Below are 18,467 nucleotides of genomic sequence, written 5' to 3' on the forward strand. Positions count from 1 at the left end.
TGTAAATGCACTTTACAAAGTAATAACTCCTTTTTTAAGAATCTTTCCACCATGTATAGCATATACATTCATTGTAAATATTTTTTATAAGCGGCTATTTTATTCGGAATAATGTCACACATCTCTTTTCAAATAGAGTTTTATGTTATAATAATTTACATTATAATATATTATAGTTTTTAATTAAACATATTTTTTATGCATCTTATTTCTTCTATTGATTATTTAACCAACTCCTTAAAATTAGGATCGATGACTTAAAATTAAAAAGCAATACAATCAAAGTACATCATTACTCTTCAAAGTTATTCGAGACCGAAATAAAGCAACTATTTATCTTAATGTAACAACAATTTTAACTCTCGTATACATTGTAATTGTAATAATTCAGATCGGAGAAAATCTCATTCTAAATTAATCACATGGTGTTAGAACAGTGTTTGTTACACCACTGAAGTCAGAAAGAAACAAATCAAACTGAGGGATCCCAATGTAAAATACCCAAAAACAGCACCACACAACTGCAACTTTCCTTCTTCATTTCTAAAATCGTTTCGATTCGCATCTCCTCGTTCGTATCTGTGTCTTCTTAGAATACCAACTAAAGATTTAAATGCATTCATTGGCCTACACTCAACAATCGCAAATGCAATCCAAATCCAATTCGAATTGAATCTAGGGTTTCCCTCTCGTTGCTATTCACCACGGATCTCGCATTTCTGGAGGCAAAAATTGACGGTTTGCGTTAATTTCTGGACCGTGAAAATGCACGTCAAATCGGCGCCGACGTCGTTTCGGGATCGGACACAAGAATTCCACAGCATTACAGAGAGGTTGAAGAAATCGGGATCAGGATCCAATGGACCCAGCAGTAGTAGCACTAGTTCATCTAAATCGGAGGAACAACGATCTACTATTGCAAATCAATCAGAGTTTAATCGAAGGGCTTCCAAAATTGGCTATGGGATTCACCAAACGTCTCAGAAGCTCGCCAAGCTGGCAAAGTGTAAGCAATTTTGGTTGAATTATAAGCTTATTTTGTTTATTTGATTTTATAACCGTATGATAGCTTTTTATTTGATTTGCAGTGGCAAAAAGAACTTCGGTTTTTGATGACCCTACCATGGAAATCCAAGAGCTCACTAGTGTTATTAAGCAAGATATTACTGCGCTGAATTCTGCGGTTGTGGATCTTCAATTGCTCTCCAACTCTAGAAATGAGAGTGGAAATGTTTCTGCCGACACAACTAGTCATTCAACCACTGTTGTTGATGACCTCAAGACACGATTGATGAGCACAACCAAAGAGTTTAAGGATGTTCTCACCATGCGAACTGAGGTGATATGTTGTATTTGTTTGTTTGTTGTGCATGTTTTATGGCTTTGTTGGTGTGACTAATGTTGTGTTGTTATTTTTGTGAAGAACATGAAAGTGCATGAGAATAGAAGACAGTTGTTTTCGTCTTCTGCCTCTAAGGATTCTGCAAATCCTTTCATCCGTCAACGGCCATTAGCTACAAGGGCGGCTGCTAGTACTTCTAATGCCCCTGCACCTCCCTGGGCTAGTGGGTCGCCATCTTCTTCTCAGCTGTTCCCTAAGTAAGTTATTATTTTCTTTGCCCCTTTATTCTTTTGTTAAGTAGACCAGATGGAGGGTAGCACAATTGCTAGAGGCAGGGAGAGACCAAGAAAAACTATAGGCGAAAAAGTATTAAGCAGTATTTAGAGGTCAATAGTTTGTCTATAGATGTGATTTATGACAGAACATCGTAGCATCGTTCTGCAACTTCGGACCAATATAGTTGACCCTTCCTTGTAGGAAAAGGCTTGGCCAAGTATTCTTTTGTTGGCTGTAGGCTTGTAGTTAAGCATGTGTTGTTTCCTTGCTAATTTTTCTGTCACGTAGCTAAACTAACTTGCAAGATAATTTGAATTTATATGTTTTTTAATCACATTAATGTGTAGTATTATGCTTAGTTAGATTATTAAGTGCATAATCTTTGTTCAAAGGAGCTGATGATTCTAAGTAAGACTGGCTTATTAATATAGAGTAAAAGCATGGTTACACACTCCACACTTCTTTTATTTGTTTTCCTTTAATTCTTATTGAAGTATAACTCAATTTTGCTGCATTATAACAACCATTGTAGCAATATTAATTTCAACTTTGTCTTATCCCTCTATTGTGATTGCATCAAACAAGGATACGCTCACAACCCCTGCTCTACTGAATTAATTAATTTAATTGCTTAATTTAACTTGTGGACACCAATTGCTTGTTTGGTAACAACTAGACCTATTAACAGGCTGGTCTGTTACAGAGCTTGTTTTGTTTGCCTTGCCTTGTCCAACAAAATTGTAGGACTAAGGCCAAGAGAATTTGGCAAGTCAAACAGGCTGGCTTAAAATACATGTAGAAAAGCAGGCTGGCCCACTTAAACCATTTTCATTTGCTAGGCTGGCTTGGCCCAACAAAGGGAAAGGAGTGGAAATGTCAAGCCTACCTGGCAAAAAGTGGGCATCTGAGTCCATATTGAGAGCTTAGTTATAACTTACAACTTGCAAGGCGTGATTTGTGGATCCTTTCCGTTTAATAGTGAAAACTTTTTGTTATGCTCTAATATTTTAAGGTTGTTTCAGGTTGGTTAAATTCTATCTGGAGTTCTGGCTTCTTTCCAATTTCGTTTTAAACTTTTTCATGGCTTTTAAATATACAGGAAGCAAGTGGATGGGGAGAGTCAACCGTTGTTGCAACAGCAGCAGCAGCAGCAGGAGGAGGTAGTTCCATTGCAAGACAGTTATATGCAAAGCAGAGCTGAAGCACTTCAGAATGTTGAGTCCACTATTCATGAGCTTAGCAGCATCTTTAATCAACTAGCAACACTAGTTTCCCAACAAGGAGAGATTGCCATCAGGTTTTTATATTCTCACTTGTGTGCTGTATAAATACATCCTTATTGTTCATTATTTCCGTATTCCAATATGATATACAATCCATGCTACCATTAGATCCAAAGTATATTGCTTTATGTGTAATTCCACTATCAAATGAACCTTGCCAGTTTCATTGACACTCAAATGAGTCATGAGTGTGGGCCTTGACTTCAATGAGCTTGTATAATGTTTAGCAAACTATTACTTTGGTTTCTGGTTCTCTGTGGAAAATGATTGGTTTATTTACTGCATGTATTGTTGACTATAAGGTAAAGGTTGTGATGTCATACTGTTTGAATTGCTTGTTTTGCTGCTTACTGAGCAGAGAACTTGCATAAGAATTTAGATCTTATAAAGTAGTAGGTGAACCTTGGAGAGTGAAGTGCAGATTAGGAATTTATGTTACTTGTTTATAGGAGATGATTTGGTTGTTTACTTCATGATGCTATATGGCTGTGGATATTAGCACACTGTTTAAATTGCTTGTTTTGGTGCTTATTGCTTGGAGAATTGACTTGCCTAAGAATTTGGCCACCTCAATGATACAATGTATAGTTTAGGGACTAATGCATAATTGGATAACTGTTAATGAAAAACTGAACAGATTATGTCATGATAACATTATGGACAAGTACCCTGGTGATTGCAGTTGAAAAGTTTCTGAGCCTTTAATGTCTTATAATTAGTGGTTGTTCACATGCTCTTTACTCTCTAAAATTTTTCAGTTAGAGGAGTTAAATCGCATTGATGAAATCCATGCAATCCATGCTTTGGCCTTCCAGTATTGCTTTAATTAATTCCTTGATCCTATTTGTTCCTTTGGATTTGTACTGCTCTTGCTATATAGACATTTCCTCCTTGTTTCAATGCATTTGGTGACAGTTAAAATTACTCTCACCTCTTTGGTTGGGAGACTGTTTTATGTGTTCAGTTTATAGATTATCTCCTTTTCTGATCTTGCTTTTGACTTTTCTTAATTTTTCTTGTTTTCTTATTTTGTCTTTTATTTCTTGAGTATATATTTTGGGATATATACACAGGAGTAGGATGAAGTTAATAAATTGATGAATCTTAAACTAGAAGCAGAACCAGTACACATGCATGGTGAAAAACACCATGGTTTACACAATCAAATGATATGGAAGCCAAAAAAAAAAGGTTCCGGAGGGAAAAACTTGCACAACTTGTTGATACATGGTCCTGAACTTGGCTACATTCTTCTAATTTTGAATGCCAGTGTTTAATCAATTCTTAATATGTGTGATTCCTGTTATAAAAAAATTGATGAACAGAAAATAGAAGGGAGAAAGTCATGGAACCCTGTTGTCGATTTCCTGAAATTTACCTGTAAAAGAGGTGTTAACTTATTTCCAAAATGGTTATCCTCAAACATGAGGTAAACTTGGCTACATTCATTTTCTTCCTTTTGATGTTGGGAATTGGGATTTACTTACTTGTGTATGATTATGAAATTATAAATTTTACTGCTATGTGAAATAATAATAATATTTTTTTTATAAATTATTGTAGCTATATTTTTTAATGGGTATCTATATATGTTATCAGCTATTATTAACTGAAGTTCAAGCTTACCTAGCAGTTGTGTTTGCCCGTCTACATTTTTAGTGAAACTTGCTTGGTTGGCAATCATTTGAAACCATTGTAATTTGGCGTGACATACGTATACTTTGATTCCTGATATGGTGAATTGATTTTTGTTTTCATATCGGCCAATTGAGAAATTGGTGGGATTGATAGAGGTAATTAATATGCAGGATTGATGAAAACATGGATGATACATTGGCAAACGTAGAGGGGGCGCAAGGGGCTTTATTGAAATATCTGAACAGCATATCTTCTAATAGGTGGTTGATGATCAAAATTTTCTTTATATTAATATTTTTCCTTATGGTTTTCTTATTTTTTGTGGCATAGTCATTCTGATGACAGAAGTGAATACAAATACACAAGTGACCACCTGTTTTTCATTAATATTTATTTCTCTAAATATATATTCATCCCTGCATTGTTTAACTTAAGACCAAGTTTATCAAATTTTATAGTTGTACGTATTGATACATATAACGAGGTTAAAAACTGTGCATTGCATATAGTTTATCTGGTCATGATTTGATGATTATTTATACTACAGTGGAGACTTTCTGAATTACTTTATGCATATCGAAATTGAGAACATGCAATGGCTTGATAATGTGTTCATGAACCTATCACTCGTAAAAATACTAATTAATAAGTAATCTGAAAGAATTTTCATTAATAATATTTGCTTAAGTTTTTATTGTGTACTTACACTTTAAGAAGAAAAAGATAAAGAAAAAACTGCAATATGGAAGATCAGTGCATTAATTTCTTAACTTTTCACTATCTATATTGAATTTTCATTGTGCGAGGAAATTTTGAGTTCTTATTTAAAAATTGGTTTTGTTAATTTCAATTTTAAGAGTTGAGCATAAATAATTATTCTTAATAAAATTTTACTAAAAATTCGTATTTGTTATATTTTAATATAATAAATATTTATTTTTATTAGTTGCTCAACCTTAAAGACGTTTAAAAGATGGGTAATGATGAAAAACTTAAAGAATTGGTGAAAGTCAAATAACGTTGAAAAAGCAAGTAGTGGAAAATACAGTCAAACGGGAGTAAGGAGGGTAAGATCTACCAAAATGTTCCTCCTTGATCTTTTATTTACACATTAAGCATGACTTTTTTTTCTTTTTCTTTTAAATCCCATTAATATAGCGTTTAGAACAGGAAATTTTAATATTCATGATAAAATGACATAAAATTTTTTTTTTTGAAATATTTAACAGGAGAGAATAATTTTTTATTACACAAAATTTATGACAGTATTAGTTTGTAAACAAAAAAAAAATTCTACCAAAAGTAAGAATCTATTTTTTTGGTAAAAAAATAATTGCAAAGTCATTATTTATTTTAATTCTATAAATACATTTTTAAAATTTTATCATTATTACTTGCATGACTATATTCATTCATCGTCATTGATACTACTGTGACTGTAATTGTTATTGCTATGTTGTGATTACATTGCCGGTATTACCAATATTCTTTTATTATTATTATCACAAATTTTTTTAATTATTATTATTATTCATTTTTTTAATATTTTTTTTCAATTAAAGATATTTTTAGAATATAATAATATATTTTTTCAAAATATTTTATTCAAATTAAATAGGAGAATAAAACTTTGTTAGACATAATCATTTTTTAAGAAAATTAGGTGATAACCAAATATATTTTATAAATTTTTAAAAATATCTTAGTCAAGAAAAATAGTTTTCAAGAAAGTAATTTATTAAAAAATAAAGTATTTCATTTATCAAACACCACCTAAAGATTTTTGTCCTCAATAGCTCCTATTATATATATATAATTCAGTTTTGTTAATAGAGCTGAATTTAAGTATGTAAAAAATTTATTTAAAAAAATGTAATTAAGTATCTAGACTAACGTTGATAAAATTATTTTTAATTACATAGATATCTTGACCTGTTAAGTCTATCTTAACCTGAATTGCCAAAAGTGAGATAGATATAGACCCTCGAACAGCCAAATGCATTTCCATCGGCATCCCTATTTATTATTAGGATTTATTTATACAAAAATTATTGATTATGGTTTTTAATTTATTTGTCACTAGTCGTAACATCCATCATCCATCAACCATCATCTTGTGTTGACGCCTAAACATGAGATCCTACACCGAGACCTCGTGGTAAAATGTCAAAACAGAGGAAAATTGCGCCACTGCCATGCACCGTTTTCGTTTCCATAACTCGTTAGGACATTCCTTCTCCTTAGTAAGGAACATTTCCGTTTATCCATTCGTCTACACACCACCGTTAATGCGATCCAATTCCAATTAGATCTAGGGTTTCTCTTTCCTTGCCATTCACCCACCCCTGCCGGAGAAACACCAATTTTCCGTTGCCGGCTTCGCGGATCTCGCTAATTTTGTCTCATATATCGAGAAAATGCACATCAAATCGGCGCAGTCATCATTTCGGGATCGGACGCACGAATTCCAGAGCATTGCGGAGAGATTGAAGAAGTCAGGAACGGCGCCAAATGGACCCAGCAGTAGTAGCACTAGTTCATCCAGATCGGAGGAACAACGATCTGCTATTGCAAACCAATCAGAGTTTAATCGTAGAGCTTCCAAAATTGGCTATGGGATTCACCAAACGTCTCAGAAGCTCGCCAAGCTCGCAAAGTGTAAGCAATTTTAGTTGAATGTTAGGCCTATTTTATTTTTTTGATTTCACAACCATATGATAGATTTTGATTTGATTTTCAGTGGCTAAAAGAACTTCGGTTTTTGATGACCCAACCATGGAAATCCAAGAGCTTACCGGTGTTATTAAGCAAGATATTACTGCGCTGAATTCTGCGGTTGTGGATCTTCAATTACTCTGCAACTCTAGAAATGAGAGTGGAAATGCTTCAACCGACACAGCTACCCATTCAACTACGGTTGTTGATGACCTCAAGACCCGGTTGATGAGCACCACCAAAGAGTTTAAGGATGTTCTCACTATGCGAACTGAGGTACTGTATTGGTGTTGGTGTGCTTGTATATGTCTTGTTCACGCGTTGCGGATACTGATGTTATGTTATTGTTTCTTTGAAGAACTTGAAAGTGCATGAGAATAGGAGGCAATTGTTTTCGTCCTCTGCTTCTAAGGAATCTTCAAATCCTTTTGTCCGGCAACGCCCGTTGACTACAAGGTCGGCTGCTAGTAATTCTAATGCCCCTGCACCCCCATGGGCTAGTGGGTCACCATCTTCATCTCAGTCGTTTCCTAAGTAAGTTATGCTATTTTTTTCATCAAACGAACTTGTATTATTATGCTTGATTAGATTGTTTAGGTGCGTAATATTTGTTCCAAGAAACTAGTCATTCTAAGTAGGCCTGATTGATTAAGGAGAATAGATTAAAACTGGGGTCACATACCCTTCTGCCTTTTGTTTTTCTGGAATTGTTATTGTAGTATAACTCCATTTTTAAGAATCGGGTCATAGTTATTGTACCAATATTAATTTCATTCACCAGCTTTGTCTTTAACCGTTGTTGTGGTGATAGTATTTTGAGATCACTTTGCACAAGCATTAGTTACCAACCTTAGTATGTTAATTAATTCCTTCAATTCATTTAATTTATGTAATTCAAATGGTTGTATTGTTACAATTAGACCTATCAAAGAGGCGGGTTCGTTCAGACTTTTTTTGGTTGGCCTGGCTTGGGTTGGCCCATGAAACTGTGCTGCCAATGAAACTTTGGTTGGCAGGAGAATTTGGTCATTCAAACTGGCCATCCAAAATACATGTAAAAAGCAGGCTAGTCTATTCTATTCCTTGTCCTTTGTTGGGGTGGGTTTGACTGAGAAAAAGAATGGGAGATGTGTCATGACCTAAGCTCAACCCATGGCCAATGCACAAGTTAAGCTAGCCTAATGCCACTTGATCTAGCAAACTGATCGATTGCCAAAATATATTTTTTAAAAATATTTCAATTCAAGTTGTACACTTGTACTTTAGATTTACTAAAATTTTAGCATCATTTCTTTTGTCATTTCAACATCCCAAAAAAAATAAAATAATCACCTGTCAAAACGACCCACTAGCAGCAACACAACACAATATAAATTTTATTATATTAAATTTTTAATCCAATACATAATAAATTCAACACTATTCTTATGTCGTTGCCAAGTGCCCAAAGTTTCAAATATAGCGAGTACTGGCAAAACAATGAAGGCCTAACAAAGAAGCAAACTACTAGGAAGGGTTGCAACTCTTAACAGCTAGCAACTCAGTTGCCGATTGATCTGGATAAAAAATAAGAGAGGATTAGTCTAAAATAATTTTTATTCATATCAAATCCCTTTTAGATGCTAAAATTTTCAATCTTATGCTTTTCAAATTCAACATCTCATAGCCTGATGTTTATTTTAAAACTTTTTTCATATCTATCATTAGAATTTAAAGTATGATATTGCCATTATTTAAACAACAATAATATTGGAATTTATGAGTGACTAAGTAAAATATAAGAAGACTTTTTTTCCTACAGATAATATATTCAATACTTCTAAAAGACCTTGGAGAAGCAAATAAGATAGTAGTTCACATATTTGTGCACCATCTTTAGAAAATTATTTAAGAATAAAATCCATATAATTACATTATACACAAAGCTATAGCATACACCTCTCTACAATGAAAATGCTAAAATTTCATTTCTTTAAATTTTTGAGTTTTTAGTATATCTCAAAGAGCCTAAATAAGCAAATTGGGAGTTGAAATGTTGGGTCTGGCTCTGGCCCACAAAAATTGTGAGTTTGGCCCTAACTTAGAAATCTTGTTACAAGGCATGGTTTGGATCCTTTTCTAAATGATAATTAAAACTTTTGTTATGCTCTTATGGTTGTTTCAGTTTTCAGCAAATTATATATGAGACAATGTTTTCATACGATTTTATTATCTTTTGCCTTTAAATCCACAGGAATCAGGTGGATGGGGAGAGTCAACCATTGCTGCAACAACAGCAGCAGCAACAGCAGCAGGTAGTTCCATTGCAAGACAGTTACATGCAAAGCAGAGCTGAAGCTCTTCAAAATGTTGAGTCCACTATTCATGAGCTCAGCAGCATCTTTAATCAACTAGCAACACTTGTTTCCCAACAAGGAGAGATTGCGATCAGGTTTTGATATTTCTCACTTGTGTGCTTTATAGATATATCTTTTTGCCCTTTATTGCTTTGTTTAATTAGTAATATATGATCATGTTATTATTAGATAGAAACTTACTTGATTTGTCTGAAACTCTGTTATCAAATGAGTCTATACCTGTCATATTGACAGCATGAGACTAGTTTGAGTTTTGACTCTAAGTAGCTTGTATTAGGTGAACCAAGTCATCACTTTGTTTGAGGATATCTTGGACTTCAGATATACATAGGAATAGGATACTATAAACTAATTAGTAACTTTCCTTATTGAACCTTTAATGATAATTGATTTTATGATATTTTCTGGTGGAAGCACTAGAGGTGGTGAAAGCTTTTTTTTCTAATGCTTGTGCCATCTAATGCTTGGATTTGTCTTGATTGCATTCTCCTGATTTTGAATGCAGCTGTTTCATTAAATTCTTAATTTTTGTCATTTCTATAAAGAAAAAATCATGAACACAAAAGTAGAAGTGAGGGAAGTCCTGTAATTCATTTTATTAAATCTGTGAGATGACTGGTTAACTTGTGAATTTACCTGTGAAACATGTTAACTTGTTACCAAAAGGTCTCTAACTCAAGGTAGAGTTTGTAAAATGTTGAGAAAAATGACTATTTTTTTTGTTTTGAAGATCTTACTTAACTTTTACACTTCTGGGGTTGGTATTTGTTTCCTTTTTTATGATTATGAAGATGTAAATTTTGTTGCTAACTTACTATTTGTAATTATCAATTTTTTATGATTAGATATTATGTATCAATATAATTTTAGTTTTTTTTTTCTTTAATCTTTGTAATGATTTTTTATTATGGATATAATTTTATTATTATCAGTTAGGCATGTCAACAGGCAGGTAGGAGCACACAGCAGCAAGGTAGTTAAAATCGAAATCTTACTTAGGATCAGGAAGGCGGCCAAAGATCCTAAAATCATAGGATTGTAAGATACTATATATATATATATATATATAAGAGGATAAAAAGACTTAGAAGAAACTTAAACTTAAATTTGTAATCCATATTCCATAAGGTCATACATATTTCATCAGCCAGTAACAAACAACAGATAGAACAGAATAGGATGTAGCAACAGCAGAACAGGGCGTAGTTACTGCAGAACACTGAGAACAGGGCACAACAGCAGCAGAACAAAGCAAAGCCGCAGAAGAAGATCGTGAAGTCATAATATATATTAGAACCCACACTGTACCTACCCCATCCCATCCTTATAAAATATTTTGAATTAAATTCATACAACACTTGAAGTCATAATCGTAAAATTAATCAATTATCTTCTATAAAATAATGTATGTATTTACAATTAGTGTTAAACTAGGAAAGATGAATTAATATAAGAATTGATTTTTTTTTCCTTTTATAAAATGTTGTTGAAACAGTTTTTTGTCTCAATTATTGTGTAAGCTCTGTTACCTTACTTAAACAAACAGACCCTTTATTGGTTGCTAGGATAAGCAGAATACATAAGTTGACAAGGACTGTGGGGCAGATTGACCGTAAACCCACACCTGCCGTGTCCTATAGTCGAGCAGGTTTTTAATCCACCATATCTGTCCCATGCAGGGTGAGGCAAATTGGGTACTCGCGGGTTAGGGTGAGATTGTCAAATCATTAACTAGAGTGGGAGTGTACGTGTTGAGTGTGTCCCTTCACTTGAACTTATTTTGACAACCTTGCTGCAATCATTTGAAACTTGTAATTTGGCATGAACAATTGCTTACCATACTTTTTTTTGCTGACTTTTGCTTGATTTTTGTTTTTACACTGGCCAATTGAGAGACTGGTGGGGTTGATAGATGTACTTATTTTGCAGGATTGATGAAAACATGGACGATACATTGGCAAACGTAGAGGGGGCACAAGGGGCTTTATTGAAGTATCTGAACAGCATATCTTCTAATAGGTGGCTGATGATCAAGATTTTCTTTGTATTAATATTTTTTCTTATGGTTTTCTTATTTTTTGTGGCATAGTCATTCTAAAGGCAGAGAAATGAAAACAAGGACACAAATAACGGCCTTCTTACTGGTTATAAGCCTTTTGTATTTCTTTAATATTTGTTTCTGTAGACCTATATTCATTCCCGCAGAGTTTAGTTTAGGATCAAGTTTGTCAAATTTATACTTGTACGTATCGACGATACATATAGCGAGGATAAGAACTGTGTGCACAGCATATTTTTCATTTATCTCTCTCTGATTGTGAATGATTCTTATTCAGTGGAGGCTTTTTGTAACAATAATTACGCATATATCTGTACTTGGAGCAAAGATAATTAGAAAACTAATGGCTTGATAGTTCATGAGCTGATCACAGGAAAACATAGTAGTAAAGTAGGATCAGATTGTGTTGCATTGCAACTGCAATTCATGCTCCTTGTATATTTTCTGCTTCTGCAATCTATTAATACGATTTATTATAAAACTATAAGCGAAAATAATGCATCTTGTAATTTCTTTCACGCGTTATGGGTTGCAAATAGCTCAAGTGCCAGTCAAAAAATATAAAACATTTTGCATGGTCGAATGTAAAATTTAATTGTTCACTCGGCTGAATGTTTTCGACTAGTTTGAACAGAACAAGATTGCAGTTTTAAGATTAGTGTTTGGAAAAAAGTTAGAAAGTTTATAAACGTAGATCTAACGTAGAGATTATAATTAATAGGATTGAAGTAAATCTGTCTTTATTCTAATGTAAAATAAAAAATGTTTTTAGTATCTTGATACGAATTATTATTATAAAATCTTGTATATCGTTATGATTCCATAAGCTAAAAACTGTACGAAGGAGTTTATATCAAACTTATTTAGATTTATGAAATTTATGATCATTTTTATTTCTTTTTCAGTAAAACTTGCGCTGAAGTTCATATACAAAATTTTATATAATAAATTGATTAAGTATAAATTTAATTAAACCGTTCATCTTCTCAGTATTCATTTATGATTCTCCTAGGGGTACCCTGAGATGTGTTTTTCCTCTTAACATGCTAATTTGTTTATTTTGAAAGCAAGGAGCAAAGTTGTGTATTTCCTCATTAATAATGTTAACAAGTATTACAGTTTTGTTATTTGAACAATACAAAATTAGCATTGTTTTTGATATTGTATATATATATTTTTTATACATGAGTCTAAAAAATAAAAACAATAAAAATTCTACTTAAAATTGTTCTTATTATATTCCTTCACAACAACAATTTAACGAACTTCAACAATTAATAATCAATTCTATTTTATGGAAAAAAAAGAGAAAAAGAAAAAAATGGTCCGTATTTATCAGGTGTGTCTGTTTTTAATCGTAATTTCCCAGTTCAACGACAAAAATAAAAAAATAAAAAATTAACGTTAAAATTACAAAATAAAATAAAAATCCCTATAAAAGCCCTGTTCTGGGCGTCGCTCCTCCATTTCGTTATCTTCTCCGTTTTGTTATAACCCTAGCTCGGGACAACTCGCATCTCTCGCCCATTGTTTGCGTCTCCGTCATTCTCTTCCGCCCTTACATTCACCTCTTTCTCTCTTTTCCTCCAAACCCTAATATAGATTTCTCTCTCTCCTCGATTTCAATTCTACTTCCAATACCAGATCTCTAAGTTCCGCTTTCGTTTTCATTCATTCATTAAATAATAAATTTGGCTTAATTTTTATAGCATCGCAAAGAACCGTTTCGCGTTTTCGCCTACTTTGCATTCGAGAAAAGTTAGTTTCCTTCGATTAAGTTACTATTTTGATTTGAATCGATAAACGGTGAGGCTGAGCGTTAGAATTTGAAATTTCCAGCGTCGCGAGAGAATTTCAGGTGTTAGTGTGAAACCTTAAGGAGTTGGTTGATCTAAGGAGAAAATGGTTGGAGGCGGAAGCAGGAGGGAGGAAGGTTCGTTGATGTTGAACAACACGAACGTGTTTGCGGCGCTCGATACTCTGAAGAAGAAGAAGAAGTCCGATAAGGAGCGAAAGAGCAAAGGTTCTTCCACGAAATCGCAAGGTGAATCCACCAAAACGGAATCGCAAGTGTTTTGGGCGCCAGCGCCGTTGAACGCGAAATCTTGGGCCGATGTTGACGATGACGATGACTATTTCGCCACCACTGCACCGCCTCAGTCCGTTTGGAGCGTTCCCGAGACTCATCAGAGTAAGGACAAACATGGAAGTTTTGAGGTGCGGGGATTTATTCCTTTTTTATTTTTAATTTATTTTTTCACTGTGGATAACGTGATTATTCCTTTGAATTCGATTACTTCCTATGACAGGATATACGTGGGTAGGTAACAATAACGTGGTACAATCAAGAATAGCCTAATTAAAGTTTCAACATTCTTTATTATTGTTGTTGTGGATTCCATGTGAATCCAGTTTAGTGAAATATTTCTAGTGTGAATCCGTGATTAGGTTTTCTACAGTTTGCATCCTGCAAAGAAGTTAGTGAGTGCTGTCTGTCACTGTCCGTTATGTTGAAGTTTATTTTATGTGATGTGTCCATTGTGTGTAGGGAACTTGATTGTCCTTTTGGTTTTGAATCGTATGATTATTCTTTGGAAAGGATCTTGATGGTACTTGTGTTTCCTTATGTGATTGTGTTTTGTTTTTGGTGAGAATTTATAGTTTTATTTTTTTCTGTCTTTTAGTTTGTCCTGGTTTTATATATTTGGTTTTTTTTATAAGCTCAATGCAGCATGTAATTGTTTGATGATTTATCTATATTTTTTCCTAGTATTGTTGTTGCTCAATCAAATGGATGGAACATTCTTATACTGTTCCAGATTTGGTTCTTTAAAATTGATGTTTTCTGATTACAGGATAGCGAGAGCGAGGAAGATATTTTGGATGAAGGGGACGATGAGGTGGAGGAAGAGCATGATCATGAACCAGAGTATGCTGTGAAACCTGAACCCGAAGTTAAGAAGCAACCTGAAGTTTCTGCACCACCAAAGGAGGCAGAACGGCAGCTCTCTAAAAAGGAAAGGAAGAAGAAGGAGCTTGCAGAGCTTGAGGCTCTTCTAGCTGATTTTGGAGTAACACCAAAACAAAGTAACGATGGTCAAGATGAGTCGCAAGGTGAATATATAGAACTTTGTGCCGCATTATTTTCAAGATTATTGTTTATTATGTGCTTTGTGAGTTTAGGTTATTGATTGGCCCTGACACATTTTTCTTATTTTTCTTTATCGACTTTTCTTGGTTAGCAATTTTTTCACTTTTGCCCAAAGATTTAACTCCATTTTCTTCTTCTTCTTGCATCAACGGGTTTTTCTATTTAACTTCAAAAAGACAAATTTTTATTTGAACTTCCTTTTTATTTTGTATTCTTTCTCCAAGAAAAGTAATTTTTCTGTGCATGTGAAGATGCAAGCACGCAAGGCATCTTATTGTTGTTGATTCTTGCTCAAACAAGATATTGTGAAATTGCGTTTGCAGGTGCATCTCAGGATAAGAAAGGAGTTGAGACTGATGCAGATGGAGAAAAGAAAGAAAACATCACTGCAGAGTCTAAAAATGCTAAGAAGAAGAAAAAGAAGGACAAAGCTTCCAAGGAGGTGAAAGAATCTCAAGATCAATCCAACACATCAGACACAAACAATGGGCCTGATTTGGCTCCAGGCACTGAAAATGTGGAAGAGGATACACCTACTGTGGATGTGAAAGAGCGTCTTAAGAAGGTTGCTTCTACAAAGAAGAAGAAATCTAGTAAAGAAATGGATGGTGCTGCAAGAGCTGCTGCTCAAGAGGCTGCTGCGAGGAGTGCAAGGCTTGCTGCAGCGAAGAAAAAGGAGAAGAACCATTATAACCAGCAGCCTGTGCGGTAAAAGAACCCTGCTCCTTAACATCAATACAGGAATTTGTATTTCTTGTTCATATATGATGATGCGGAATAAACAGTAAGGGCTCTGGGGAGTGGTGACTCTAGTCGTATTCCAGTGGACCTGGAAATTTTCTTCTAGCTTTTTGGGAAATTAGTGTTCAATTGTTCTGAACTTGCTATTTTGGCACAGAAAATTTTAGCTTTAAAAATTACCTTGAACTACATAGTTGTGTATCGTAGTTCTTATATGTTCTGGTGGCTGATCAATTAGTTCTGACTGAGAGAAGTCGAAGTTTATTCGTAGAAAGTGTTGTGTTGCTTTTAAGAGGTAATGTAAACGTTGTGAGATTTGATCCAATTGTTTTGGCGTCGCTGTTTTCGGTTCAATCGGAATCTTGTTAGAGAATGCTCTATGTATGTTATCTAGCTTCGGTGTCTTGTATACTATAGTATACAGATGTTCAGTTGTCACCATCACTCTAGATTAGCAATGCGCTTGGTGACAGCACATCAAGTCAACCCCCTCGCATCCGAGGTGTCAAAATTAGAATGTTGATATGCAAAAAACGAGAGAGATTAGTTGTCATTAGATGGTGAAAACTGTATAGATACGAGGTGATGTGTGTTTAGCAAACTAAGCTTGGGCGTAGTGATTTGATTTCTTTCATCTAGGGGTAATCTCCCTTGGGGTTTCTTGGAGCAGGTTTGGATTAGATACTCTCAGAAAAGTTAAGTTGGGGTCTCTTGTTATATTTCCTTGTCAAAAAGCTCATCATATTTTTTTTTATTATAAACAGGCTAATTAGATTCGCACTTAGTAAAGTTTCGTTTACAACAAAAATATTCTGTATTCCAGTTTAGGGTAAGGTTATTCGTAATATTGGATTTAAAAAAAGGGTTATTTAAAAGGTTTAAGAACATAATAATTAGCTTAAAATATATTATATAGATCATGTATAGAATAACTACAATGTTTATTGTAATGGTTGTCAACAGACAGTTAATCATAAAACAATCGACAAAAATTAGGTTTATTTCTTGGGTGTGCTTATGATATTATTAAAAACTTAAGATTTTACTTCAATAAAAATTTTATATTTTCTTTTATTGTAAGTTATTGAAGTAAAATCGTGGTTAATCAATATTACTAAAAGTATTGCACTTACATTTTAATATAAGTCTTATAAGACAAATTCATATCACATAAGACATGAATTTTGGGTGAACTTTGATAAATAACTTAGTTAAGTTGTTGTTAAATGAGTTTTTATGACGTGCAGATTTGTGACATAACTTTGGATTATGGATTTTATTTAAATAAGTTTAAAATAACTTATTTTCATAGAATATATCAATTAATTAGTTGAAATAAAATAAAAATAAAAATTATAAGTTATTTTTATAAGTTTTTCATTATTTTTTTTATCGACTCATTAGCCAGCAGGAATTCGTATTAGTTAATTAAAAAAAAAACTTGTAATAATGAGTTCAAATTTCAATGATTTATTCTTTTGCTTTAATCTCGTGTAGCAAAGGGTTTTAAACTTATTTTTTTTATAAATTTAAGTTTATTTATGCTTTGTTTAGATGATAAAAGAAAGTGGAAAGAAAAGATAGAGATAGAAAATAATAAAGAAGGTGTATTCTTTAGGTGAATGAAAATAAAATAAAATAATTAATGCATTGTATATATAAAAATAACTTTGTCTTTGTAATTATAATATATTTAATTAAAAGTAAAAGAAAAAAGATGATGAAAGCTGGTGGATTATCACTTTTCTTCTTGTGGAGGGGATAGATTCATTTTAGTAGGCTGTACTCTTTCTTTTCTCCCTCGTATTTTACTTCGTTCAAATCACTGAATTTTGACATTTGTCTCTTATCTCCTGCCAATTTTATTTTATTTTTCTCTGTTAACTCTATCATTTCAAATATTATGAAAATGTGGGGTTTTTTTTGTTTGGCAAAAATAGGGTAGAAATAAAAAAAATATTTTTGAAATAGAGTATTTATGAAACATTTTTCTAGTTTATGGTGTTTTTTCCTACGTCAGTGTAAGTGTTGGTCTGTATTTAATAATATAAAAAGAGCGTCGACTTTATATAACCAACATTTATTTATTTAATAATAATAATAAAATATTGTCTATATAATGGCCGATATTTACGGTAGGAGGCATTGAATGCTTCCCAATATAAAATGATACCTCTATTGATCCTGTGACATTCATCTCTCGCAATGCTCCTACAATTTTCTCTTCCAATTTTTATCCTAAGCATCTTGTGGAGTTCAAGACTTTTACAGTAAAACATGAATGCTCTGGTGAATGATACAACCAGTTGTTAGTTGTTTGTTTGTTTTTTTTTTTCCCCTCTAACACGTCTCTATCTAAAAGTTCATGTGATACTATTCACTTTTGGCTTTATTTATTTTAATTACATGATCCAAATTTCTACAATTTGATTTCCTCTTTAACTTTTTGCATGCTATTACAAGTATTAGCATGTTGGCTTTTGATTGGCTTCAAAATATGTAGATTATTTATTTAATAAAATACAATGTAAGTATTGACCTTTATATAGTTAAAAATAAAAAAATAAGCGTCAGCTTATGTAAAGATCGACACTCTTTTCTATCATTAAAAAAATAAATATCAATTATATAAAAGTTGATACTCTTTTTTTATTATTAAGAAAATAAATGTTAATTTTTATGGGATCAACACTTATGCTGATGTGACAAAAAATATCTTAGATAGAGAAAATGTTTCATAAATACCTTATTTTAGTTATTTTTTTATTTTTATTCTATTTTGGTAAAAAATCCTTAAAAATGTAAGATCTTTTGGATATAATATTTATTTTTTCTACTATATAAAAAAAAACAACAAGTTTCAATACTCTCTTATCAAAATCATAATTTTAAAAAAAGTTATTTC

The 18,467-nt window shown here is 32.9% G+C and overlaps 3 protein-coding genes across 5 annotated transcripts; all 3 read left to right on the forward strand.

The window, feature by feature from the left end:
• Positions 1-467: 467 nt before the first annotated feature.
• On the forward strand, positions 468-5,009 carry LOC113865163 (syntaxin-32-like). Of its 2 annotated transcripts, none has more exons than XM_027499547.1 (5): positions 468-1,040; positions 1,081-1,339; positions 1,424-1,599; positions 2,718-2,915; positions 4,710-5,009. In XM_027499547.1, exons 1-5 carry the CDS (start codon positions 766-768, stop codon positions 4,867-4,869), a joined length of 1,068 nt encoding a protein of 355 aa, XP_027355348.1. In that variant the 5' UTR covers positions 468-765; the 3' UTR covers positions 4,870-5,009. The 2 variants fall into 2 exon arrangements, with proteins under 2 accessions (XP_027355348.1, XP_027355349.1); XM_027499548.1 differs by having other exon boundaries at positions 468-1,006; positions 1,089-1,339.
• A 1,536-nt stretch (positions 5,010-6,545) lies between these two features.
• LOC113865164 (syntaxin-32-like) lies at positions 6,546-11,948 on the forward strand. The gene is made up of 5 exons (XM_027499549.1): positions 6,546-7,197; positions 7,280-7,530; positions 7,613-7,788; positions 9,488-9,685; positions 11,541-11,948. The coding sequence occupies exons 1-5, from the start codon at positions 6,957-6,959 to the stop codon at positions 11,698-11,700; spliced, it is 1,026 nt and encodes a 341-aa protein (XP_027355350.1). The 5' UTR covers positions 6,546-6,956; the 3' UTR covers positions 11,701-11,948.
• A 1,188-nt stretch (positions 11,949-13,136) lies between these two features.
• Positions 13,137-16,886, forward strand: LOC113864928 (general transcription factor IIF subunit 1). Of its 2 annotated transcripts, none has more exons than XM_027499175.1 (3): positions 13,137-13,887; positions 14,526-14,784; positions 15,145-16,886. In XM_027499175.1, the coding sequence occupies exons 1-3, from the start codon at positions 13,573-13,575 to the stop codon at positions 15,531-15,533; spliced, it is 963 nt and encodes a 320-aa protein (XP_027354976.1). In that variant the 5' UTR covers positions 13,137-13,572; the 3' UTR covers positions 15,534-16,886. The 2 variants fall into 2 exon arrangements, with proteins under 2 accessions (XP_027354976.1, XP_027354977.1); XM_027499176.1 differs by having other exon boundaries at positions 13,154-13,887; positions 15,166-16,886.
• The last annotated feature ends 1,581 nt before the right edge of the window (positions 16,887-18,467 follow it).

Source organism: Abrus precatorius, unplaced genomic scaffold (genome assembly GCF_003935025.1).
Source record: "Abrus precatorius isolate BTA unplaced genomic scaffold, Abrus_2018 Scaffold4, whole genome shotgun sequence".
Lineage (NCBI taxonomy): Eukaryota > Viridiplantae > Streptophyta > Magnoliopsida > Fabales > Fabaceae > Abrus > Abrus precatorius.